This window comes from Genypterus blacodes, unplaced genomic scaffold, assembly GCF_046128005.1.
Source record: "Genypterus blacodes isolate CSIRO-AG114 ecotype Tasmania unplaced genomic scaffold, CSIRO-AGI_Gbla_v1 ptg000017l_1, whole genome shotgun sequence".
Taxonomy (NCBI): domain Eukaryota; kingdom Metazoa; phylum Chordata; class Actinopteri; order Ophidiiformes; family Ophidiidae; genus Genypterus; species Genypterus blacodes.
The window spans coordinates 2,164,017-2,190,000 of record NW_027466831.1 but is presented as its reverse complement, the minus strand read 5'-3'; the positions used below and the strand labels follow the sequence as shown (position 1 = coordinate 2,190,000).

General features: G+C 42.5%; 1 protein-coding gene across 2 annotated transcripts in view; it reads left to right on the top strand.

Annotated features, from left to right (window-relative positions):
• atg7 (ATG7 autophagy related 7 homolog (S. cerevisiae)) overlaps positions 1 to 25,984 on the top strand; it is a 39,754-nt gene that overhangs the window by 514 nt on the left and 13,256 nt on the right. Inside the window, exons 2-18 of one of the 2 annotated variants that reach the window (XM_076141044.1) lie at positions 765 to 976; positions 1,098 to 1,152; positions 1,376 to 1,493; positions 1,608 to 1,685; positions 1,814 to 1,930; positions 2,904 to 3,050; positions 3,328 to 3,416; positions 4,962 to 5,083; positions 5,977 to 6,067; positions 6,259 to 6,403; positions 6,520 to 6,678; positions 9,666 to 9,860; positions 10,473 to 10,709; positions 11,883 to 11,998; positions 12,722 to 12,797; positions 15,398 to 15,478; positions 20,369 to 20,491. In XM_076141044.1, the coding sequence (XP_075997159.1) occupies positions 805 to 976; positions 1,098 to 1,152; positions 1,376 to 1,493; positions 1,608 to 1,685; positions 1,814 to 1,930; positions 2,904 to 3,050; positions 3,328 to 3,416; positions 4,962 to 5,083; positions 5,977 to 6,067; positions 6,259 to 6,403; positions 6,520 to 6,678; positions 9,666 to 9,860; positions 10,473 to 10,709; positions 11,883 to 11,998; positions 12,722 to 12,797; positions 15,398 to 15,478; positions 20,369 to 20,491 (2,121 nt within the window). In that variant the 5' untranslated portion in view covers positions 765 to 804. The remainder of the gene's footprint in view (positions 1 to 764; positions 977 to 1,097; positions 1,153 to 1,375; positions 1,494 to 1,607; positions 1,686 to 1,813; positions 1,931 to 2,903; positions 3,051 to 3,327; positions 3,417 to 4,961; positions 5,084 to 5,976; positions 6,068 to 6,258; positions 6,404 to 6,519; positions 6,679 to 9,665; positions 9,861 to 10,472; positions 10,710 to 11,882; positions 11,999 to 12,721; positions 12,798 to 15,397; positions 15,479 to 20,368; positions 20,492 to 25,984) is intronic. The other variant, XM_076141042.1, reaches the window with a different exon arrangement.

The following is a 25,984-nucleotide window of genomic DNA, read 5'->3' as shown; positions in this document are numbered from 1 at the left end:
TAAAACGCTTGCTGTAGAAATGTGTGTCCCCGTTACTTAAACTGTCTGTTTTGGCTTTAAATATAATATCATGTTGTCACCATGTTAATACTTTATTTTACTGTTGGTGTGAAGCAGATCGGAACAGTAGAAGCTGTTACAAAGTAGCTGTCCATGTGAGCTTCTGCATAGCTACGACATGTTACTGGCTGTGAGCCTACACGTTACGAGAAGTCTGACTTCATCTAATTTCCTACAAAGCCGCTTAACACTGTACAACACAGTCCAGTTACGCTTTCAAACTATGTTGTGTATTTGCTTATTAAAAAGTCATTCTAATCTTCCAAAATTGACACCGGAAATCGAGCAGTGGACAACAGCAGTTCATTAGTGTAATCACTCGCCACCTTTCCAATGAATTGTTAATTAGCTATATCTGTTCAAATGTCAGCTATAATGACCAGTATACAATGGTATGTTGTCGGACTAATATACCAAAGTTATTCCTCTTGACATGGAAATAAATACACATAAATGATTGATCCCCTCTCTCTCAATCAGCACACTTTAACATATCAGATGCACTTGTTGTTTTGGCTGTTACTTATTATTGATTGGATTAAAGACTGACTAAACTATCATACCATTGATAAGTAGTATCCCTTCTCTGTACTTGTTGTGTTGCAATTGTACAGACAGCACCTTCTTCACCATCTTCCTGTTCCTTATTAGAGAGCCTGAAATCCTAAGCGTGTGATGTAACACATTGCTGCCTTGTTTAACAGTTTGTATAATTTGTCTGCAGATCCTACCAGTGAAGCTGTGATGGCATCTGACTCTGGTGATACAGGGTCCACTACTGCAGGCACCAAACTGCAGTTTGCTCCTTTCAGCAGCGCTCTGGAGGCCGGCTTCTGGCACCAGCTTACTCAGAAGAAACTCGATGACTTCAGGCTGGATGAGAGCCCAAAGAATATCAAAGGATACTACTACAATGGTGAGCTCAGGTGCTTTTTGTCTATTATTAGTAACCTAACCTTAACAGCTGTTTTTCCAACTTTATGTGTAAAAACATTGTGAAACATGGTTCAAATATTATTCATATTTCTGTCTTAAAGGTGATCCTGTTGGTTTGCCGACTCGTCTGACTTTGGAGTTCAGCGCATTTGATGTGTAAGTATGATGCTGCGTGTAATGTATGTAATGAACTAGAATCTAATGTCAGACAAAAGGAGATAATAATTACGTTCTTAAAAGTTCAAGACAAGAAGGGCTGAATTTATTGGTAATTTATATGTTTTATGTTTAAGACTAAGTGTGACATTTCAATAATAGAAAGATACAATCCTAAATTACAAGTGATAATAATGTGAAAGTGTTGTTTGTTTTCTGTCAGAGATGGTCCGACCCCAGCACGTTGCTGTCCAGCCATGGGGACGCTGTACAACACAAACACACTAGATGCCTTTAAGACCACCGATAAGAAAGCTCTGCTGGAGAAAGAGGCCAAGGAGGTAAAAAACACAACACACACACTCACATCCAGACAAATCTATCAAATGTGTAAAATAGACATCAGATTGTTCACTAAGTGAATGAATGAATAAGTGAACTTGACATGTTTGTAGATGTGGGATGCCATACAGTCTGGAGCGGCCCTGAAGAACCCATCCATCCTATGCAAATTCATTCTGCTGACCTTTGCGGTGCGTATCAAAATATCTGCTCATAAATATGTTAGTTTGATATTTTCATTGATTTTTTTTTAAAGACTGATTGTTTCACTCCTTCCTCCCTCCATTCATCCAGTTATGCCCCTTCTGTCATTCCTCAGGATCTGAAGAAGTACCATTTCTACTACTGGTTCTGCTTCCCTGTTCTCTGTTTCTCAGAGGGGATAAAGATTGTCCAGCAGCCCTCTTTAATAGAACAGGTCTTCTCAGCAAAACAGGTTGGCAGTACACCTCCCCCACACGCATACACACACACCCACAAACGCACACAAATTGTAATATGTAAGATAATGGCCAGTACACTAGGAGGGAAAACATCCTTTACACCTCAAGGTAGAGGTAATTTATAGACCATAACTGACACTTGTGCCTAATTACTCATTAAATCCTACAGGATGAAGCCATTTTAAGATTATGTTTCCAAAATAATCCTGACAAATTCTCCCATTAATGTAGAAATTCAGTTTGAAACAAAAGTAGAACCTCTTAATGTCCCTTCACCCAAATAGATAGCTAAGTAAACTTCAGGGCAGTGAGATTCACAAAATAATTCATTGTGGGGGAAGTCGGTGTGTCTCTGGAGACGAGAACCGAGTCCTCCAGCCATATCTCACAGGATTAATTATTATACGGCTTCACTTTGCTCCAGAACCCCCGCCGAGCCTTGATCTGGCCAGCAGAGGATTTCTCATATAAATACATCCTAAATCAAGGATTTGCCACCATAAAACAGCAGTTTCAGCAGGTCTATGCACCTGCCTTATCTATTTACATACAAAGAATATTAGCGCAAGCCTTTAAGCACAATTAACCCTGTTTCAGATATGTGGATTTGTTGCTAAGTCACACATTAATTCCTGCCATTTTATTGTGATAGGTATCGATTTTTGAGTCTTAATTTATCCTCTCAGTACATAAGATAAATCCATTAAATGATCCATACAATGTTACACTTATCATATGAGGCAAAACTGCATATAATTAATTGTGAGCTATGTTGATATTAGTAAAATATACAGTTTTTATGCTTCAAATAACCTTCACAATTTTTACAATCATCAGAAGGCATCACAGTGTGTTATTTATTCATGGATGCCCTTTTTAGCGCTCTGTAAATCAGGTGGTCATAGATGGTGTTACTCTATAGAGCGAACCATAATTACCTCTGCCTCCTGTCTGTCCCTGTGGCAGATCACAGCCCTGCAGGAGGCCTACGATGGCCTGTGTATCCAAAGAGGCAGCACTGTAGTTCCTTACTTCCTGATGAAGTACACAGGAGACACGGTGCAGTTGACTCCGCTAGAGGACTGGGATGCGGTCCTCACTGATACTCCAAAGGTACTACTTCACTGTGTATTAGTTGTTTTTAAAGGAAGCGTTTTCAAAAAGGAGATCAGTACGTTTAGTTTTGAAAGCCTATTGCCAAATTCTACCTTGTTGTTTGTCTGTAAAATTCTATAATTTTCATAGATTCAGGTTGTACAGTGCAGGATTGACACACTTGAAAGTCGTTCATCTCTGCCTTTATACTTTTGAGTACAGGCCTAAAGCCAATAAACCCGCCACCCCCCAACACACCATGGTAATGTAAACACACCTTGTTTGGTTTCTCCAGGTTACTGTGGGCTTCTATGATCCGTGTACTCTCTCTCAACATCCGGGCTGGCCTCTGAGAAATCTTCTGGTCCTTTTAGCTCACCGATGGTAAACTATGTGTCTGTGTGTGTTTGCTTACTGCGTGCATGCACCAGTGGGTGTGTGATGGGAAAAGAAGGGAAAATTCTCCGGGGGACACTTTCTCCTCGCTGTGAACATCACTATCTACGTTCTTCAGATTAGACTGTGAAAATGTTTCAGTCGCAAGACCGCTAAATTTAAGACAGGAAATCTCTGTTTAATTGATTTCCTGCCTCTCCAAAGCCAGCAGCAATTCACAAACTTTATAGTGTAATTATGGATGATGATCTCAACTTACATTGCTGAAGGAGCTAAAAATGTTCTGCGTTTTCTGTCACAAATCACGGTATTGCTGCGGCCGAGACAGAATGATCCAACAAGACGAGACCAACTAGATAAGTCTTGCTTGCTTTTAGATTGCAGTAGTGGCTTAGAGAAACATTACGGATTATGTTAGCACTGCACTGCTTTTCTAGAAAGCCTTAAATTGGCCCGATTCAGCCTTATTTGGTGTGGCTTCCCTGTATATGTGTCTCTGTGTGTGTGTTCATGTAATACTGACACACATACAGTGTAGCCTTCACACATTCATTATGTAGACTCTGCATCTGATATTATTGTACTGTAAACCATCTGTTTCAAAAGCAACACGTGTATAACCTCTGTCAAAGAGTCAAAGACAATTAGAATATTAACGGCGAGATTCTAACCCCATATCAGATGATGAATGTGGCATTTAGTCATCCTCCTACGGGGCTCAGAGTTTCTCCTTTGTTCCCATTAACCCACACATGAAGCACCTGACTCTGCCTCCTGAGATAATGTGTGACAAACACTCAGTGAAACACTTCCCTTACTTCATGCCAAAGCTCAAAGTTGGCGGAGAATAGAATGAATAACTGAGGCAATTGGGTAAGATGCGGCTTACAAATGGGGAAATTAAATCAATACATCATCTGAGAGTACGATTAAGAAAACCGCTGCAATCTGTGCTGCTTCCTGCTGTCATCTGTTAAATTCAGGGTTATTATTTTGTATGAAGTGTGAATTAAGAAATGCACACCGCTGGGTTGAGTGCAGCCGTCGACAACTTTGCTAGTTCTTCTTGGCAAAGATGTTATTTTTAATTTAATGAGAAGAGGGAAGTGTCATGATATGTTTGGCAATAGATCCTGTGGCTTATCGACAGCAAATACCACCGTTTAGCCTGCACACATTGCAATGGAGGCAGTTTTTGTCCAATACAAACCCCGTCAATCTTGTGCATGGCTACGCTTTCACGCAGTTTTAAACATACACTGTTGACACTGGCTGAGATGGGGGAAGATAGAATTACAACACAGCCTTGATGGCTCCTTTCTTGCACTTGTTTCAAAACAAAGATTGTTTTATTCGACTTCGGTCATTTAGTACCATATTTGGGGAAATGAGCACTTTCGTGATTTTGTAGTAAGTACATTTTCTCTGTTTCTCTTATTACAGAGAGAGAGAAATATCGATCATTTAATTTCTTCTTAAATGTGACTGTGTGTGTGTGTCTGTGTGTGTGTGTGTGTGTGTGTGTGTTTTTAGGGGATCTAAGCTGAACACAGTTGAGGTGCTGTGTTTTAGAGACAGAACCCTGCAGGGAAGCCGTTCCATTCAGCACAGTCTCCTCTTCCAGGTCAAACTACCTGAGCTTCCCCTCACCTCAGGTGAACTCTTTTCCTGTGTGTGTTTACTTGTCTGTATGTGCTTATGCATGTTATTGTGTCCATTAAGGAGGTTATGCGTCCTCATTATGTAAATGTCTATATTTGTGAGTTTGCTCCATATCTCAAAATCTACTGAGCAAGTATCAGTGAGAGTTGGAGAGACATTATACTGTTGATCAAGGCCGAACTCATTTGTATTTGCGATGAACAGAATCACTCGGTGGCTATTGATGAACCACTTAACAGCTCGGTGAGCCGTGGAAGCAAAATTGATTTTGGTTCAAAGAGAATCAGTGACAAATGAACTTTCAGTCATTGCAGGCTGACATTTTTGTTAGTGCATATATTTTTGTCTGTTTTTGTCTCTAACAGGGCTACTACATGTACACACACAGGCAAATTCAATCACCCACACACTGGTGCACATGATCCCTCAGTGCTTCACTGTCCTACTCTAACAGAGAAAGCGATTGAAGTCATTTAAATTCAAATAAAAACAAACAGTGACTCACTTATTTGCAAAGTTTTTGTGTTTGAGCTCGGGGGAGTTGTCTTTCTGTAAATCGCCATGCCTCTTGAACGTGCTTTGTTTTGAAATATTCAGTTATTCATCCACCACAGCTTCATTCAGCATTAGTGATTCAACTCTGCTCAGCTCTGTTATCACATTCAGCAAAATGACTCACACTTGATCATGAAAAGTGAGGAAAAGGTTTATTTTGTGATTGTGCTCCCCTTTAGTCTTTGTTTATTTGGGTACAGAAAGTTTATTTGTGAGAAAGTTGTCACTGGATGAACGCAGCCTTTCCTCAACATTCATCTTGTATGTTGTATAAGATCCTCCCATATTTTCCTGAAAACTATCAGCATCAATGTTAATGTGCCTTTTTCAGTGTGTCCCAAGAGTGTAGGCTGGGAGAAAAATCCCAAGGGGGCCATGGGACCCAGGATGGTCAACCTGAGTGAATGCATGGACCCTAAAAGGTAACACACACAACACAGGTACATATGGTAAAGCTAAATCAGTGTTTTGAGTTGACCATGTAATCAGTCGCGGAGCTGCAAGTCAAAGGAAATTACTAAACTTGAGTAACAATAACAAACATCTAAATTGAAGAGTTTTGGGATTCATGCCTGCCAGGTTGTTCTCATATAGTTTGGCGCTCTGTCTCCAGGCTTGCAGAGTCATCAGTGGACCTAAATCTGAAGCTCATGAGATGGAGGCTAGTCCCTTCACTTGACCTGGACAAGGTGGTCAGCACAAAATGTCTCCTACTGGGTGCTGGGACTTTGGGCTGCAATGTAGCCAGAACTCTCATGGTAAGGGTGGAAGGAAATAGCCAGACTGATATGCAGAAATATGAGTAACACATACAGCCTTCTGTTTGAGATCATGTCCCTCTCCTCCTCACTGCTTCTTCTCTTTCATCCTGCAGGGTTGGGGAGTGAGACACATCACATTCGTAGATAACGCCAAGATCTCGTACTCCAATCCGGTACGGCAGCCGCTCTATGAGTTTGAAGACTGTCTCGGAGGAGGCAAGTCCAAAGCAATGGCGGCGGCTGACCGACTCGGCAAGATCTTTCCTGGCGTGGTAGGTAGTAATAGTAAAATAATACTGCTCTGGCCTGAGATATGATATAATATTGCTCTGTACTTCTTGGGATCAGTTGTTGTCCGTTAACCCGGGAAGCTGAGCTTGTACCATTGTAGAACTTCTAACAACATCATGACAAAGGGCATTGTTCAGATTATGGCTATATGAACATTTTTTGTTTTGTTTGTTATTATTTTACATTTGGGCTGAAGCTTTGAGCTATGAAGCAATGAAACTCATGATGATGTCATTATCAGAGTTTCAGTTTATTCAATGCTTCTAATCATCTTCCACCTTGGTTGGTTGTGTAATTAACCTGATAAACAAACAATGCAGAAAATTAAGAGTTCTGTTCATTGCATATCAATGCAGGCAGACCCTTCATTTAGAGAATTAATGAGCGGGGCCTCTGGGGGAGATACAGATATTTCACAAGATTACTAAGTGAAAAAAAGCAAGCAAACAGTCACAGCAGGCCTTTGGTTTGGTGTGAAAGAGCTCACCCACTGCTTGTGCAAGCCTCTTACAATCTAGAAGCATATTTATGGCACAAGTTACTGCATGTTTGCCTAAGCACAAACATGTATTCTAAAGGGTGACCCACATTTGTTAATGCTGTGGTTGGAACCTTCTTGTGTGTGCATCACAATTCCTATCATCATGTTTTCTGTGAAACCTTAAAAGTAAAACCCATCATTCTTTTACATTGTGTAGGATTTAACTTTTTTACTTAGATTTGATTCTGTTATATCTATATCATCTCCCTGAAGTCACATGAGCACGATGAGTCATGCAGCACTTGTCACTTTCATACACACATTGACAGTCCTGCATCAAAGAAAGAAAGAAACATATCGCAGCCTGCGTAATGGAATGTTTGCACTCTCTGGGCACCTCGGCAACTTGTGAGTTTTGACTAAACTGACTAAATCTGACCAAGAACAGGCAGCACAGTAGGCTGCCGTCTCCAACGCTCCTTTCTACTCATCCGCCACTTATTGCAGCCAGTGACTCATCTGACCAGAGGCTGTGAATTCATTTCCTCGAAGGTCAGAGAGTCTGTAGCCTTAGTTTGATGGCATTGATCTTGTTAAGCGTACAATCAGGTCTGGGTAATAGGTTGGTCCCAATCTTAGCACAATCCAAGTGGCCAGAAGTGTCAAAGGCAAAGTAAAAGACCACTTCAGTCCTTTTCAGACACACATCCACAGAAACGCATAACCAGACAAATAAAAATGTCACCCACCCCCTCGTATCTGTTGTCATGACATTTTTCTGTTATACATGCTTGCTGTGTTCCTATGTGCCTGCTCGTTCTAAGCTCTGTGTGTGTCTCATTCTCTCCTTCCAATTTGCCACTGTGTTCAGTTACGCAGAAAGCAGCAAAAAAAAGAAAAGAAGAAAGCAGCAAAATGAATTCATTGAACCAAGAGCATCAGGTTCATGCAAGGACAATAACATTGAGAATCTCAGACGGGAAATTTACTGACAAATGCTGTCACCTGATATGGCAGTGTATCCTGCGGTGTTGGCACAGACTTCTTTTCTGTCTTGAAAATGTTGTCAACAGTCTGGTAAGAGCTGGTTGATGATATCAGTTTATAGTGAAATGCTGTACTTCAGAGTGTTTTTCAGTTAAAGGTGAAAGTTTTGAATGGGGATAAAACAGAGCTTTAACTCCTGATATGAGGCTGTTGAAGCTTAGCAACAAATGTTAATGTCTTGCACAGCCGCTGCACTTTAGAATTAGTGGTGTGAGTGGTGACATTGTTTTTTGAGATTTCAATGTACCCCCTCAGGTTTTGTGACGATAGCTTTGAAGGAATTGTTTTGTTTCAATAGAGAGACTTCACAGCTTTTTTCTTTTGTGAGTAGAATACCTTTTTTAATTTTATAGCACAGATGAGAGAAAATAAGCAATTTTAAGAAATCAGCCTTTTAAAATCTGGTCCTTTGATGAAACCTGAGGAAACAATAATGGCACTGCACTTGACTTGTCAGGTCTCTCGCTGTGAATTCTTCCAACAAACGTGGCAGTAACTAGGAGAGAAAGGTCTGAAACACTCTGACAACATCTTGCTGAGGCAGATGATACGTTATCAAGATGAACAGCATCCATGTTATCGCGGAGCAGCATGGGGAGAGCAATGCAGCATTAAATCAAGATATTGTAGCAATAATAATTGCAGTTACCCTGTTTAGAGTTGTTATCTAGCAACAAAACGCATTTATCCTATTCATCTCTGGCCAAAGCCTCCTTATCCGGTTATTGTCTGGGAAACGCTGAACCCTCGTCCCCTCAGATAACCTGCATCTCCATCATCCACTGTCTCCCTCTGTTTTTGCATTTGTCTAACTTTAACTCACTTTACTTGCCTCCTGCTGAGGTCAGTTAGGTCGCTATGTCTCAGGTCATCATTAATTCATCTGCCTGTTTTTTTAATCTGGATCTGTAATGAGTCATATCCACAGCATGTTGTTGTGATGAAAGTCCCTGGTGTCCCCCCATGTGTTTACCTGTCTCTTGTCTCTGCTTATGGACTGCTGTGGAGTTTATTCAGCCTGTGGTGATCAAAGATGTTTGAGTCACTTTTGAACCAAACAGAGTTGAGACCTTATTTCTAACACTGCTTTTTCTACTCCAGTTTTACAATCTGTCCAGATCTGACATTTAATCCAGTTTATTTCTCATATCTGTGACTGATATCTGTTTGCAAATACAAGATTACTGCCTAATTGAAATGAAAACAAAAACACCCTCAAGCGACATACAATTTGAAGAATAAGCATAATGATGCTGTATTACGAAGCAGATTGAAAAGGAAATTGACTTATAAGTATTCAGCTGGGTATTCAGCCTGAAATTCATATTAGATATCTAAATTTCTCAGCAGTGTCCTGATTCTTTCCCTCTCTTTCCCCCTCTCTCTCTCTCTCTCTCTGTCTCTCTCTCTCTCCCACTCCCTGTTTTCCTCGTCGTGCAGAATGCACATGGTTACAGTATGAGCATCCCCATGCCGGGCCACCCAGTGAATTTCTCTGAGGCCACTCTGTCCCAGGCCCAGAAGGACGTGGAGTATCTGGAGAAGCTCGTCTCGGAGCACGACGTGGTTTTCTTATTGATGGACACGAGGGAGAGCCGCTGGCTGCCCACAGTGATTGCTGCCAGCAAGAGGAAGGTACTGTAGGTAGGGGCCTGTGTGTGCGGGGATATAGAAATATAATGGGCAGGTTCAATCATTATCTATTTTATTACATTTCTTAAAACACAGACTGCAATATCTTCTTTTCCCGGGACTAAATTCTCAGCCCAGGCTCATAAAAAAAGTAGTAAACAGTAAACATTGAAGTTATGACCTTTGTTTTGCTGCATAACATACATATCCAAACAGAAGATGTTTGACTGACACTTCTGTTGCTGCGTGAATGGGCTGGAACATGAAGTGTTTGTTGGGATGTTGATTATTATCTTCACGGCTTCCTCAGTTGGGTGGTGATTTTGCCATTTCCTGCGGTGGGGATGTCATCACAGTTCATTATCAAAAGCTACTCAGACTGATGTGTACAGAGAAAGGTTTTGAATACAGAACGGTGTTTCTTGATGGAGCACTTTTGCCGAAGTGTGGTTGAAAGGTGCCTGCTTAATGTCCTAGCAAATGTTAATATAGATGTGCTTTTGTGCTTCTCTGCTAAGTGTACTTATGCATCTCTCTTGTCCCATGTTTTCTACGGCTGCAAAAATGTATTTTCTTAATATCTGCTCCGTATAATTGGTCTCTCTTTCTCTTCAGCTGGTGGTTAATGCCGCTCTAGGATTTGACACGTTTGTGGTGATGCGGCATGGACTGAAGAAACCCCCGATCAGCCAGAGCGTGTCTACAGGAGGAGAGTCCTCCCCTTCCTCTTCCTCAGCTTCCTCCTCTTCCTTCACTCCGTCCGGCTCTGTGCCAGGATCGTCTCTGTTCTCCAACATTCCGGGACACAAGCTGGGCTGCTACTTCTGCAACGACGTGGTGGCACCAGGAGACGTGAGGAGAACGAGCAAACGCATGCATGCAACTCATTCACATTATGATGCATTCACAGAAAACCAACCCACGTGCAAAAAGCGAGTAGGGATTTAATTTCAGCTAAAACTAACTTGAGGTCAGCGTGAATAAAAGAGCTCGGAGGCCATTCGCCACCTACTTTGACTCTTTTTTTACAACCCACATTTTCTATCTGCCGCCTGTTTTTGTTTCCTCACCGTCTCTGTTTCTTTCTCAGTATTTTCCCTCATGCTGACCTTTTAATGTTAGTTTGTCTATGAAACCCAATCATGTGCCTTTAAAAGCTTGGGCTAATAGTTGGGTTCTGTGCCATTCTGGGCTGTCTTCTTTTGCGAATGCCTTATGAAATTATGAATTTGAAATATAGGTTCAAATGAGAGTCTGCTATCACTCGTCATAAGTCAGCGACCAGGCTAAAGGTTATGAATGTATTTGATTATGAGATCAGACACGATAAATAGGAAACTCAAAATAACACAGTAACTGAAGGAGTGGCTCTTGTGTTGTTTTGTTTTGTGCAAATCTGTCTCCGCCTGCATTGCAGACAGGTAATTGAAGTGATTTAATGTTGCAGACAAAATGGTATAATAAATAACCTGACACAATGTTATCAGTGACCGTGGTTAGTAAGGTGTCGGGACACAATGCATCATTGATTGGCTGTTATAATGAGAGAGAGAGAGGAAGGAGGGAGAGAGGGAGGAATGCTGAGCAAATGACGCGCAAAATACCGGGTTACACCGTTGACCTTTTCTAAAGCTAAGGCTTCTGCTAAAAAGAATCACATCATTAAATCAACGTATTGCCGACATGACTGCAAGCACTGGCCACATTACCATCTCAGTATTTTGCTTAATGAAATTCCATTCCACTCCATCACTGAAAGACTGCTAACTGGTAATACTTCACATAACAAGTCAAGATGTTCAGACTCTACACACACGCTCATCAAAACCCACTTTGGAATTAATTCACTTCCATTTCTCTTTGCATTCATCACGTCCATGATATTGCAGACATTCAAACTGTGCAGACACAAAGATGTAATCACTGTAGCACCGTGAGCAGGGATGAATCTTAAATCACTACATTGATGTTAATGCTCTTTTTATATTACCTTTTTTCAATTCCTGCCTTTTTGTGTGTGGCAAGTCAACACGAGATCGGACCCTGGATCAGCAGTGCACAGTCAGCAGGCCGGGTCTGGCCATGATCGCCGGAGCCCTGGCCGTGGAGATGATGGTGTCCATTCTGCAGCACAGTGAAGGGTAAGCACAAACAACAAAGTCAAACTTATCAACTTTCAATATAACCAGGAACAGGACAGTTGTATTCCCATCAGCAAAACTATAATGAGATCACTCATAACTTAAATTAGCACTCTGTAAAATAATTTGGTCTTACACACATCTCTGACATACTCCTTTGTCATGTTGTTGTACACTGTAGCTGTCTTGAATTGAGTCTACTGCCATTCTCTCACTCTCATACCTCTGCTTCCCTGTACATGAGAGCCTATGATTCAGGCAGCTCATGTCCACACATCAATCCTTATTATCTCAATATTTTGAATGCTTAGGGTTTCTTTTCTTCCTGCTGAGAGGTGGGACGAGGGTTATTTTCATGTCTCTTAGGTGTGTGTTTTTGTGCATGTGTGCATAGACAAGTCTTTCTCGAGATGAAATTGCGTGTGTTAGTGAAAGTCAGGCTAAAGTGTTCTAGAAATACTCTTAAAATCCTTAGAAATGCTTAGAAAACAGGGTGGGAAAAAAGGAAGTCTCAAGCACTCTGCGTCCTTAGTCCTCTGAGTTCCTCTCCCACTATCCCAGTCCTCCAATGTATCCATCTTTCCTGTACACCTTAAACACTGATACGACCAGGTTAATCAAAGCCGACATTAAAGGCTAATACATGTATATGATAAAATGGAATGTGGGTGGCAGCAAAAGTTGTTTCATTCAGTCTCTCTCTCCTCTCGCTTTTCAATGCAGAGGCTACGCAGTGGCAAGCAGCAGCGATGACAGAATGAATGAACCACCCACCTCCCTGGGCCTTGTTCCACATCAGGTAAGACTCTCACACTCTCATACGCACATCTTACTTTTAATTGGAAGAAGGTGCTGTTTTTTACACTCCCACCACATGACTCATGTTAGCCTATATTTATGTGTGAGTACAACATTAACAGGATGAAAGTTTCTACAACAATGAAATATTTTTTGAATGTCCTTTCTACGTAAGACAGACAGCACTGTATGTTCTAGCACATTCCGTCAACACTTCTCTCCTCCGTCACGCACTTAAATGAGGTTGCTATAGAAATGAACATGCATGTGGGGTTGTGTTTTTTTTTTACCATGTTGTTGCGTGTAGTTTTACACCTCAGAACACATCTGGACACACAGTGATAATTCTAACAAGGATGTTCCATTATTTTGAATACTTGCAAGAACTTTGAAGAAGTAACAGAAATGTGTGTGCATGTACCGTTGCCCCATTATCCCAATGTGTGGGCCTAGCTTGGTATATGTGTCTCTCTGCATGTACAGCTTCTATGCAGAATGGGGGATTGAGATTGATTTATAAATGAGGACAAGTCAATCAAGATCGTAGCCGACGCAATAGCATGGTATTTTTGAGTTTTCTGTTTAAGCTGTGAACACATCTTTTACAGTTGCTGTAGCAACTATTATATTTGTGATATAAAAGAGATCTAGGAGGCCGACTGTTACCATGGTTTGACTTCTTCAGTCATGCTGTTAAATGGAAGGTGGAGCATAAAGCAAACTTTAATTTCTTTCACTAACCTGTTAAAGATAATATAAAATCTGTCAAAACATAGATGCAAGTAATGCGATGATTGACTTTTGCTCTATGATGACCATGACAATAATAAAGAAGATTTAGTTAACACTTAATTAACAAATGTGTATTTTGAATGGCGCTACCTGTTATGGATTTTATGACGCCTCGTATTTAAAATTAATTAATCACTGAATCAGAATGTTATCACATAGTCTTGACTGAAGGGTCAACGAATGGAAGAGGACCAGATGGACTGCAGCTATGCAAGCTGTGCCTTTTAGCGTACTGATCATCTCATCGTCTCCATTTGCATCTTAATCAGTATTCATCGTCCTGAAAATCTGAATTCCTGCCATTTGGTTGACACTTCTGCCGTTCGTGATAACTCAAGCAAATAATTTACGGGAGAATAGCATGCAAATGGGACAGATGAGTGTGGAGAGAGAGGGAGCGGGGTAAGGGGCGTATCCAGACAAAAATTGGGTAAATAGGTAAATATGCATGAGAGAGACAGAGGAGGGCTACTCTTTCTCTCTCTTCTTTCTCTTTGTCTCTGTATTTGTTTGTTTGTTTGTTTGTCTCTGTGTTTGTGTGATTGAGGATTTCACATGTTGTGCTGGAAATGTCCATTTTCATATAAGGTACACTATACAAAGTACTGCACTGGAGTGAGCAGAGGATTGAAGACTTTTCTGTGGAGTCACAGTGACCACCTGTGGTGATGTAAAGAAACTACATCACATCTGTTTCTGAGCTCGACCAAGACACACCTAGCTTTACTCTCCCGTTGGTTTATCTCACCCGTCCACTCAGTGTTTGCTCACTCTCCTCTTATATCTCTACTCCCTGTCCATTCACTTAATTTATTATTGCCTCTCCTCCTATACCTTATATATTCAGATTAAGACATTTTAATTTAAATGATCAGCACACAGATTAAATAATAAATTAATAATTAATAATTTAAAGACCTATAAGAGAAGAAGAAAGGAATAAAGAATGCAAATGAGATGAGCTTTTATTCTGCTGTTCAATTATAGCAAAGTGGACCACTCTATACTTGATTATGCTTAAGATTCAAGTGTTTTTTGAATAGTTCAAAGTAATTCAAATAGTCTGCATAGTTTAATATGATGTCGGTTTAATGCAGTTTAATGCAGAATACAAGTAAACCCAGCTGGTCCTGAGAGCAACTGAATGGGCTCGATGGAGCGCCTGCTACTTGTATTCTCCCCTTTGACGTCATTATTTATTATCTTCAATTAACACTGAGCATTCCTGTACCTGCTGGTGGACTGGTTTTTTACAGCAGTTGGCACCCCACGTCAACAATAGAGCAGACACACCCCTCTCTGCATTCCTCTGAATATGCTTTCACTGTAGACACTATTAGGTTTGGAGTACAAAAAGATTCTATAAAAAAACAACTGTTAAAAACAATTTTAAAGATGATTGTACTCGATTGTTCATATGTCACCAAAGTTCAGTCTGGAAGTATTTTTCACAAGATGAAAGATATAATGCAGATTTTTGGAATTGATGAGGAGATTTTGTCACATTTTTGTGATGGCTGGGTGCGGGTTCTTTAGAAATTACATAACTAGAAGAGAAGGCTTGCAGTGCATTAGTGCTTCTGCGTCCCATTCACCAGAGGGCGCTCTCAGCATGTTTTACTCATTAGAAAACTCCATTCAAACGTCATATAGGTAAGAAATAATGTTTGTACGAGAATATTAGTTCCTCCTCAAAACGCACTGTATTACTTCTTAACTTCATTAAACTGTACTACCTGTGCACTACTACTGTAACTACTCCAACGTTTCCATGTCAACTAAGTTTCTGGTGATTTTCTTTCTCCGTAGATCCGAGGCTTTCTGTCCAGATTTGACAACGTCCTGCCTGCCAGCCTGGCCTTTGACAAATGCACTGCCTGCTCCCCCATCGTAAGTGGCACAAATACCGTAGCATACCAAACCAAACATCTTGAATTTGTGTTTTTGAATTTGATCGAAAGAAGGAAAAAAAATGCTGCAGATGTTTTGGAGTTTGTGACAAACACAAAATGCCACTTTAGCAGAAACAGAGGGGGATTCCCATCACTCCCATTTCCACATTGTTCGCTCAGTGGAGCTGTGTTGAAATGTTATTCCTTGAGGAACAGTGAACAGACACACACACATGCGCAAACACAGACAAGCTGGTAAAACCATATGGTAATAATTAGGCACCAGTTGCTCATTGATGTCACTAACTGTCGTATGAGTAGAATTAACTCAGACCACAGCAGAGTGAATGAGTGTGTGTGTGTGTGTGTGTGTGTGTGTGTGTGTGTGTGTGTGTGTGTGTGTGTGTGTGTGTGTGTGTGTGTGTGTGTGTGTGTGTGTGTGTAATGAAGGGGTGTTGAAGGGCTCACATATCCTAAATTGGCCCAGTGGGGGTGGATAAAATGCTGTTCTTTTTCCTGTGTTGTCATTGGTCCATAGACAGCTAGCCAATCAGTGACCGAGTTGATTTTGCGATAATTTCCAGTGATCTGATTGGTTGGTGTATATTAGTGTAAGGCTGGGGGGATCACTATGTAGAGAGAAAGGAAGGGTCAAAAATGAGAAATAATGGAGAAGTACAGTTTGTGACGAGTGGAGGCCCGTCTCTCTCTCTCTCTCTCTCTCTCTCTCTCTCTCTCTTCAACCCCCCCCCCCCCCCCCCCCCCCCCCCCCCCCCGCCCATCTCCCTTCCCTCCTGATCTCAATGCAGCCATTGTGCCTATAAGGAGGTCATAAAGCCCCAGATCTATCACTTTCATGTGAAGACAGACGGAGAGAGAGAGAGAGACACTGGCAGGGAGGGAGAAGCCATGAGGTAGAGGGGGAGGGAGCCCACCTCTCTGTAAGCTCAAAGTTTAAGGTTTTCCTCCACCTACACTTGCTTGTGAGGAAAGTGTGTGAAGTTCCGCCCCGACCTAAGGTGTCGTGTTTCTGCCTGTGTGACCAATGAGATTATTCGCTCAGCACAGAGGGTTCATATGGTTTGATGGGGATTTGTTAAAGCCTGTATAGCATGAACAATGAACAACATGTGTTACCACACGCAGGCCGCCATTGTCTAACAGAGACAATTCTTTCCTCAGGGTTATTGTCTCTGGTTATGCACTATTGTGTCACGACTGGTCTCACAGTTGGTGATCCTTCTTTTTGTGTATTTCCCTCTTTTTCCCTCTTCTCTACCAGCCTTTTCCTATTTCCTTCTTCCTCTTCCCCCCATCGTTCAGTTTGTTTTCTCTCCTCGGTCTTCCCCCTCCCTTACGTCCTCTTCTCTCGTCCCCAATGTCCCTCCTCCCTTTCTACTTCCCCCCCTTTGAGTCCATTTCTTTGTCCATCTATCAGTCCATCGATTTTAGCGTGTGTGTGTGTGTGTGTGTGTGTGTGTGTGTGTGTGTGTGTGTGTGTGTGTGTGTGTGTGTGTGTGTGATCAAGCGAGTGTGTGCATGTCTGTGTGTATTCCTGCCGCAGTCAGCTGTGTGCTGCCAGGTCACTATGGAAACAAAACAATTCAGCCCCTGTCTCGGCTGGAGCAGTTCCTGTAGAGTTGGGGCTTTTCACTGTTTGTGTGTGTGTGTGGGTGTGTGTGCGTGCGTGCACGCGTGTGTATGTGCGTCTCCTAAACTCTTTGCAGGGCTGCAAGCCAGTAAAACTACACGCCAGAGAGTAAATGACAGCTGACGTGGCTTCGTCTAAAACTGTGCCAGACACTTCCTACTACAACTACTTGTACTAATACTCCGAAATATGCTCCCACTAGTAATGACACATACATTTTAAAGGTTTTAATTGAAAAAGTCACTAACACAATGTTTGTTTGTGTAGACTTGTCTTCACCTCACACACTGTTATAGATTCTTTAATGATGAACCATAATGGTCTTTACCTTCATACCTGCAATTATTTTCCTTGTCCGTGTCCTTATGTCGTTTTTCCTCATAGAATCTTTCTTGAGTCATACATAGTATTTAGTAGTACTTTCTATGGTACAGCAAACCACAGGAAGTAAATTACACATACTTTGCGTTGTGCTTAGTGTATCATTTCTCTGAAATGTAGTAAGACCTGAGTGGTTGTTCAGTGAGTCACTGTGGATGCATGGAGTCCATCTATGTGAACAGAGGAAGTCGAGTACCCTGAGTCACCGGGAGCTGTTTACTCATAGAGCCAAGCCTATAACAGTGTCACCTCATGGAAACGTCACCCACCAGCTTTCATCATGTTCATTTCATTTTAAACATTACAGAAAATGCTTTTGGTCCATTTCATACTACCGTACTACCATAAGTATGACATCTAATACTAGTGTGTTATTAGTTGTTGGTCTCTGTTCTTCTACAGTTTAAACATTTGGGTTGTAATTCCTCATTTTTTATGTATGCACACATACATACACCCACAAATGACATAAAAAAAGAAGACTAAGACTTTCATATAAAGCTACAGGACCAACATTTATGTGGCTTCAGTCAGAGCAAGTACAGATGTATCAGGTCCAAGCTCTAAAGCGTAGCTGAAGTGGCTCAAATTAGCCTCAGAAAAAGTATTGTGCTGCTTTATTCTCTAAGTAAATAGTCAGAAATGTGTAAACAGTGTTTAAAGCAACATGAAAGTCTGTATACTGTATACTTCCTGCAGCGTATTCCATAGCAATTACTGTGTACAGAGGACACGGTGACTTCCATGTCTGAAAATCAGAAACGTTGCAACAAGACTAAATATGTAGCATTGTGAATAAGGTGTGTACAAACTACATTTCCCATAAGGCCTAGCGGGGCGACCGATGTCAGGGGAACAGCGGTGTGTTTAAGAAGTGTCTCTGTGTGTGGTAGAAGTCAAATTCTGCAACGGTTATAAATGCTCGTTGTTGATTCTTCTTCGCATGGATTGTAGCAGTGTGGCTTTTGGCCTAGCTAAACTGCTACTTGGGAAAGACATAGCAAGTCGCTGGAAAAGCTAAAATCTGCCCTGTCAAGCTACTGAAAGAAGTAGATAAACTAGTAGTTTGGCTCCTTGTAGCTACTTAATCCACAACACTGCAAGTACATATACATGTATGTAGGAGTATCTGTGTGCTCATACAGATGTCTATCATGTTATCGACTCCAGATGTTGATGTCTCTGTGTGTTCACCGCTCGGCTTAATTGGCTGTCAGCAACATGGGATCACTACTGAAAGTCATCGGCACCTGGAAAGCGGCGCACAGAACCTCGTAAACCTCCCGGGATCTCTTCCGCCATGCGCGTCTACATACGAACGAGTCTTTATTGCAAATTTCCCACAAAGCTTTTACCACAGTGACGCAAGTGTCACAGCACAAGTGGAATTAGTCAGTCCTCTATCAAACACTTCGCTCCACTGTGGGCTGTACATTTTCAGCTGCAGACCCGAATGGTTCCTGCTCCTTATCAAACAGAAGTAGAGCAATTATGCAATTATGCACATTCGCTTTAGAGTTTGTCGTGCTGTTCATTACTGAGATGAGGCAGCTTCATTTATGTAGCTTTTGTGGATCATTCATTTCCATTTCTGGGGAAAAATCATTACAGTACTATAAAGACTGTGAAGAGAGCAAATGTGACTCATACAAAGCTACATGCTTTTGTTACCAATTCACAACCACATGTGAGATGAAACTGTTGTGGTTTTATTTACTTAATTATCATGGGAAAGCTGGCAAAACTAAAATCGTGCCGTGAGATTGGACAACACCAGTTTATGTGCCCGTTCACGACCGTTTGTGCCCTGTGTTGATGTGGACAGGATGATTTAAGTGTGTGTCGCCCTGTGTGTGTGTGTGTGTGAGGTTTACCCCATGTAAACCCAAAGTGAATTTATTAACATTATCGTAAGATCACAGTTATCGGGTTCCTTTTTCTGTTATGAGCAGCTATATTTCAACAAAGTGGGTTTTGGTCGTTGGTGTCTCATGTAACGGATCCCGTGGATGGAAGCGGAGAATCAAAGAAATAAAAGGGAAGACGGGAGAGAAAAGGGAGGTTGAAAAGGTGAACCAGGGAGACATCGGTGTGTATTGTGTTCAGTGTGTCTGGCTCCAAGACTAGACGCCGGGTCAGTCTGCGAACACACACACACACAGAGACACACACACACACAAGCCCTAATGCACACACGGGGTGTTGATGTCTGAGGCAAAGGTAACCCTACACCTGCAGAGGAGGGTCTGTGGGCGTGCATGAAAGGCTCAGCCTGAGCTTAAGAAGGGAGTCAAGAGGGCAGTGTGTGTGTGTGTGTGTGTGTGTGTGTGTGTGTGTGTGTGTGTGTGTGTGTGTGTGTGTGTGTGTGTGTGTGTGTGTGTGTGTGTGTGTGTGTGTGTGTGTGTGTGTGTGTGTGTGTGTGTGTGTGTGTGTGTGATATTGGGTTTAGATCAGCGCAAACATTTCAGCATAATTGCAGAGTTGCTGATCTGTGCTCCAGGGCCCCAAACCTGAAAACCTCTAATCTATTTATGATTTAATGTTGCTCCTCGGCCCCTCAGGAGGTGTTTGAGTTAAGTATGGACACTTCAGATCAGGCTGAGATGTATTATCCTCACCCTTCTAGTGTCAGATCGGATTCAAGGGGACTTGAAAAAAGCTTTTAGAAATGTAATGAACAAAAATGTAAAGTGGAGAAGCCAAAGAAGTTGTGGACTGAGTGTTTCCTCATGTTTTCATCTTTTTTTGACCCTTGTTACAGTAGAATCCTTCACTGTTGTTTTTGCCTTTATAATATTCAGTACTAGCCGTAATACTGGTATTGTTATATTTCATTTTTTGTTTGTCTTTCCTCAGGTCCTGGAGCACTATGAGAAGGAAGGTTTCCAATTCCTGTCAAATGTTTTTAACTCGACTCACTCGTTCCTGGAGGACCTGACTGGGCTGACGCTGCTGCACCAGGAGACACAGGCTGCAGAGGTACACACACACACACACACACACACACACACACACACACACACACACACACACACACACACACACACACACACACACACACACCTAAACAAAGAGCTATAGGAATGGAGTGACTGTACTACATACACTGAAAGACACAGGTCACAGTGTCAACACACATTAAAACAAAACGGTGTCATCATCCCTGTGCCATGTGCCGTGACTTTCCTACGGCACGATGAGCTTTTTTAGCCTGGCCCGCTCCCCGTCTGTATTTTTGGTGTCTCGTCCGTGCGCTGCAGTGGAAGAAGAGGCTCAGTAGGAGGATTGGCAATCCAGCGCCACACTGCAATTTCGGTGTCAAGATTGACCGCATTCTGTGCCGTCTGCCGCCTGCGTCTGCTCGGAGCACCTTTGTAATGTGCTATTTTTTGCCTCTGTCGTCATTGGCGACACACCCACGTAAATCTCCCCAATCACACACAAACCCATTCCATCTGCCTCGCTTGTCCGTTTCAGTTCATTGTGAATTCTTGGAGTGGACACATCCACATGCGAAAGTAAGAAGGCAAGTGTAATCCAAATCTGGCAGTGATGTGAGGCAGGCGTCGTTAATTAATGTGATACTCAACAGCTACTCATGTCTACACCAGCATGCACGTTCAAGGGCCTTGTGCTTCTCACCAACTCTCTACACGGTCATTGTCAGGCAGCAATCATACAAACCGCTGTGCTCCCAGGCTCCTCACACTTCCCACACTTTCCCAATGAAAATCACGGATCAGCCCGTGCACCGATCCTTTCTCCATACAGCCAAAGATACCACCCGAGGTATCATTTGCACTTTTGTAATTGTAGTACAGGCAAACCAGTGACCGATATGATGTTGTAGAGCAGAAATGGGTCGTGTAGCTACGCTGGTTATAGCATGTGACCAGAAAGTAAAGAAAAATACTTTTATACACTGTACTGGATCACAGTGTGGATATTTCAGTGTACACAAATATGTCAAAGGTTCAACTGAGCTTTGTTTCCTCCTCAGTTTGATAGTGGGCTTGGGCTTCATGTATTCGATAGCGTCGTTGCTGTAAATTCACACTTATGAGTCTGCACTTCCCAGGAGAGAATCCAGACACTGACATATTATTACCAAGGTCACAGTGAGCAGAGAGCTAATATCTAATCTAATGACAAAGCTGACTGTCCTCCGTTTCATCAAAACATAACAGGCATTTTCTTTGTTATGTGATGTTGATATGACAGCTTTGATTTGAAGGCGGTGATATTTGTGTTCTTCAAACTTCTGTTGCCACGGCGCACCGCATTGATCTTTGGAGGGACGAGTGCGCAAACATCCTGCCAAGTTAGTGGTGGAATATGGGTGGTTTTCCTCAAGACTCCCCCTCTGACAAGAGACAGAGGGAGAGGCAGATAGTGTGTGTGTGTTGTGTGCGTGTGTGTGTGTACTGGGGGTTGGGTCTGGGCCTGTCGAGCTGTGGGAAAATCCCAAGTAGTTCTCCCCAACTCCCACTCATAATACACGCATGTAGGAGGGGAGAAGGGACAGGCAGAGATGGGAGAGGGAGCGGAGGAAAAGGGGAGACAGTGGGAGGGGGAGAGTCGAGGAGGAGAAGCAAGGGGTGGATGGGAGACGGGAGAGAAAGTGAAGATATAATTGCAGCTTTCTCATTGTTGTTTGCTCATCTTCTCTCTCTGTCTCTCTCCCCCTCGTGTGTCATTTCTCCCTCCTCCACTCCATCCTTCACACATCAACCTCGCCCTCATAAACCTCCTTCCCCCCCTCCCTCCCTCCCTCCTTCCTTCCCTCCCTCCTTCTCCCCACCCCTTCCCCCTTCGTCCCGATGAAGTCGCGTTGCCGAGCCTGGCATCGCTCCCCTTCTCCTCAACCAGGAGATGGAGAGATTGTTTTGATTGCTCAGCCCACCAGCGCCGACAGTCTTTGCGCCTGTTTCCTGCACACAGATTAGTTATTCTGAACACTACTGCTGCACTTGGAGGACGTTCCCTCAAGTTTCCCCCCTTTTTTTTTTTTTTTTTACTTTCTTCAGTTCCAGTAAGGGGCAGAAGTCATACTCGTGCTCATGAAAGTATATTATTTATTTCAAACTGTTACCCACTAAAAATAGGCCTGTGGTTCAATTTTAAGGAGCCGGGGCCTGAAATAATCATATTCCACCATGTCAAAACTGTGTTCAAAGGGTTCATACAGAATTTTATTGTGGCATCATTCGCAGTTATGCAGAGGATAAATCACGTAGGGATGAATCACATGTTTTGTCATTTTTAAACTTCAATAGTTGAACAGTATAGCCGCATCATTACATTACAAAAGTGAACTTGGATGACTCTGGAAAGCTAATTTGCATAAAGAGACGTTCTGTTATTCGCTCCTGCTCCCAAAGTGCGGTGCTGAATTGAGTACAACCCGTGTGTGTGTGTGTGTGTGTGTGTGTGTGTGTGTGTGTGTGTGTGTGTGTGTGTGTGTGTGTGTGTGTGTGTGTGTGTGTGTGTGTGTGTGTGTGTGTGTGTGTGTGTGTGTGTGTGTGTGTGTGTGTGTGTGTGTGTGTGTGTGAGAGACCAGGCTAAACTGTAATCTACGTCAGCAGATAGCAGTAATATGTATTTAGGGTCTATTTTGGGCCAGTTTGTAACCTGAGAACTGCTTTTTATGCGGTCACCTCTGGGTTTTGGGGGAGTACAAGTTTGGTAAAAGTTTAGCTTGACTGAAAGCTCTTGGTTGCCTTGTGTGTGTGTGTGTGTGTGTGTGCCTGCGCGTGAGCGGGCAAATACACAACAGCGTGAATGACTTCTTTGTGCGATGAGATCAGTTCCGTTGAGATTTCCGACGGCGTGGAATGGGGAGAAATATGAATCCAGCATCTGGCGTTTAAGTTACATGCATTTTCAGAACCTGTTTACGTAGTGTGTGTTGCTGCATATCTTTCCCCTCATGAGACCTGCCGTGTTAGCCGTATGGAAAATCAAACATGACACGCACGTTTTTAAATATTTATGACCCAGCCTGCACCTTTTTCCCCGTCTTTCTTTCCACTGTATTTTTGTTGATATAAACTCATATAATTCACATACATTTTTGGTGGAATTTCCATGTTGGCTTCTTTAAATCGCCACTTACAATACTGTGTGTGTGTAATCCAACATGACAACATTTCAAAGTGCTTCTGATCAGCCACCCAGCCAACCAAAACACTGCTTATCAAAAAACAACAAACGGCAATCAGCTGCACAGACTTGCGGCTCTGATGGTGAAGTGCTTTACTGCTGCAGCGTTTGTGGATATTACTAAGACGCGCACTCCATTACATTAAAAACTCATATTTACCCCTTTTGTTTACTGTTGGTCCCAGCATCAGCAGTTCTGTGATTACTCCTAATTACTCCGTCTTTTGAATCCCGTTTGGAATGTTGTTTTGATTCCGATAAATGAGCTGCAGTCTGCGTCACAGCCAGATAGTAGCTGAGCCACGTTCTTATTCGTCATCTCCACATCTGCTAAAGATGTTGCGCGGGCAGTTCACCATTCAGTAGCGTTTTGTTGTTGTTCTTTTTGATTGGATGCCTTTCAAGGGGACTCGTTACGCACATTGTGATGTTCTTATTCTCGTTTCATTCAGCGGTCTGGTTTATAGTGCTTTACGGTGATGAGGGACAATGTTTTGCTTCTACGTCGGCTTGCTGTGTCATCACTCTGCGCACTAAGTGAAAGAGCGCACTCTGTTCAAGGCCCCCTATCAATTGGACTGTTATGTCAGGCCTAAAATGGAAACAGGCGCAGGACTGCAAAACACGGATGCCGTCCGTGTCCTGGCTCGTACTTCTACATTCACACGTTCTATATGTTAAAGTCTACGATGGCACTTGTTCTTTGTTTTATATTCCTGTTGTCATATCCAGTAAATGATGCTGTAAGCGTGTGCGCATTAATCTGTTGCTGAATAGACCAAACAGAGGATGTGTGACCCCGGCAGCACAAAGGGTCTCTTTGCACACTCCCACTCTGTTCCACCTACGACAGCCAGCAGTGCCAGTAAGTCATAAGATGGCTGAGATAAACAAGAATGTGTCACTTGTGCTTTTCTCCTTTTTTGGCCTTGATCTCGTGACATGAAATGGCTGTTTGAGTGTCATTTGTAAATACTGACACCTACTCTTACTGGCTGGTGAGACATGAGAGTCGAATGGGATTCATGGAAGTCATTTGGTCAAATGGCAATAATGTGATGTCTTAATGACGATTCCTTTAAGAAACAAGCCTTGGATTTGTCAGGCAGTTCCGGTCTGTGCAAATGTGGCATTTACAGTATCGAATAATAACGCATCTCTTTATTTATACAGCTTTATTGATCACCTGTTTTGTAATCTTCTAGTAGTAATTAGTGGCCAGGAAAGATCTTTTTCCATTTTTGCAGACTGTAATCATTTAATTTGCAGTTTTCCAAACACGGTCATGTCAAGGACCCCACACACACACTGAGCCACACATCCCATAAAACATAAAAAGTGTTTTTGATGTGGATTTTGTGTATACAGTAACATCAGAGAGTGTTACTACCACATGTAAGTATCTCATGTTTCTCTCCTGTATTATTCGGTGATAAAATCCGAGTGAGAGTGAAGAAATGAAGCCGACAGATTGCCAAGACGACCTGTGACTGTTGAAGGATCAAAGACATGGACTTAATTTTAGAAGACTCTCTCTCTCTCATTAATTCATTCTCTTCCTTGGGCCTTTTTTTCCCGCTTTCACACTGCCAAGATTCTCAGTTTGAACTGCTTTTGACTTCCAACTAAGATTTCTTAAGATAATCCGTGTTTTGATAAAAATCCCCGGGCCATGACATTATCCACGTTCTGGCCCGACGCCAGCACGCAGTGGCAGCGTGGAATACACACACACACACACACACACACACACACCTGTCTTTCTCCAGATGTGTGTGTTTAGCTGTGCGCCATCAGATGCCACTAATCATCACCTTGAGTCTTGCTAATACCCCGAAGGAGCAGAGGTTGCTCAACCGCCTCCGCCTCCGCTCGGCTCTTTGCTTCCCTACGTAAAACAGTGTGCTGTTGACGATAAAGTTGATTTAGTGATGTTGGCCCATCACCCAGCAGCTTGGAACACATACAAGTGCAAACATGCGCACACACACACACACACACAACCAGAGGAACACAATATAACAGGCTTTCTCCTCTCTCTTCCTTCACGTGCACTTTTTTCCTCTGTCTTCGCCCCCACACACACACACACGCAGATACACTCACAGACGTCAGAGGGCCCCATGTATGTCGGAACTGTATTCAAACACAGCTACGGTTGCTACATGCTACAATTATTACCAGATGGACTTGGGGGGGAAAACATATTAGGTCTGCTTTTTCATTAGCACACTGCACACCCTCCTGTGTTTGTGACACACACGTGGAAAATTGGGGGAGGGGGAGAGAGAGAGAGAGAGAGAGAAACAC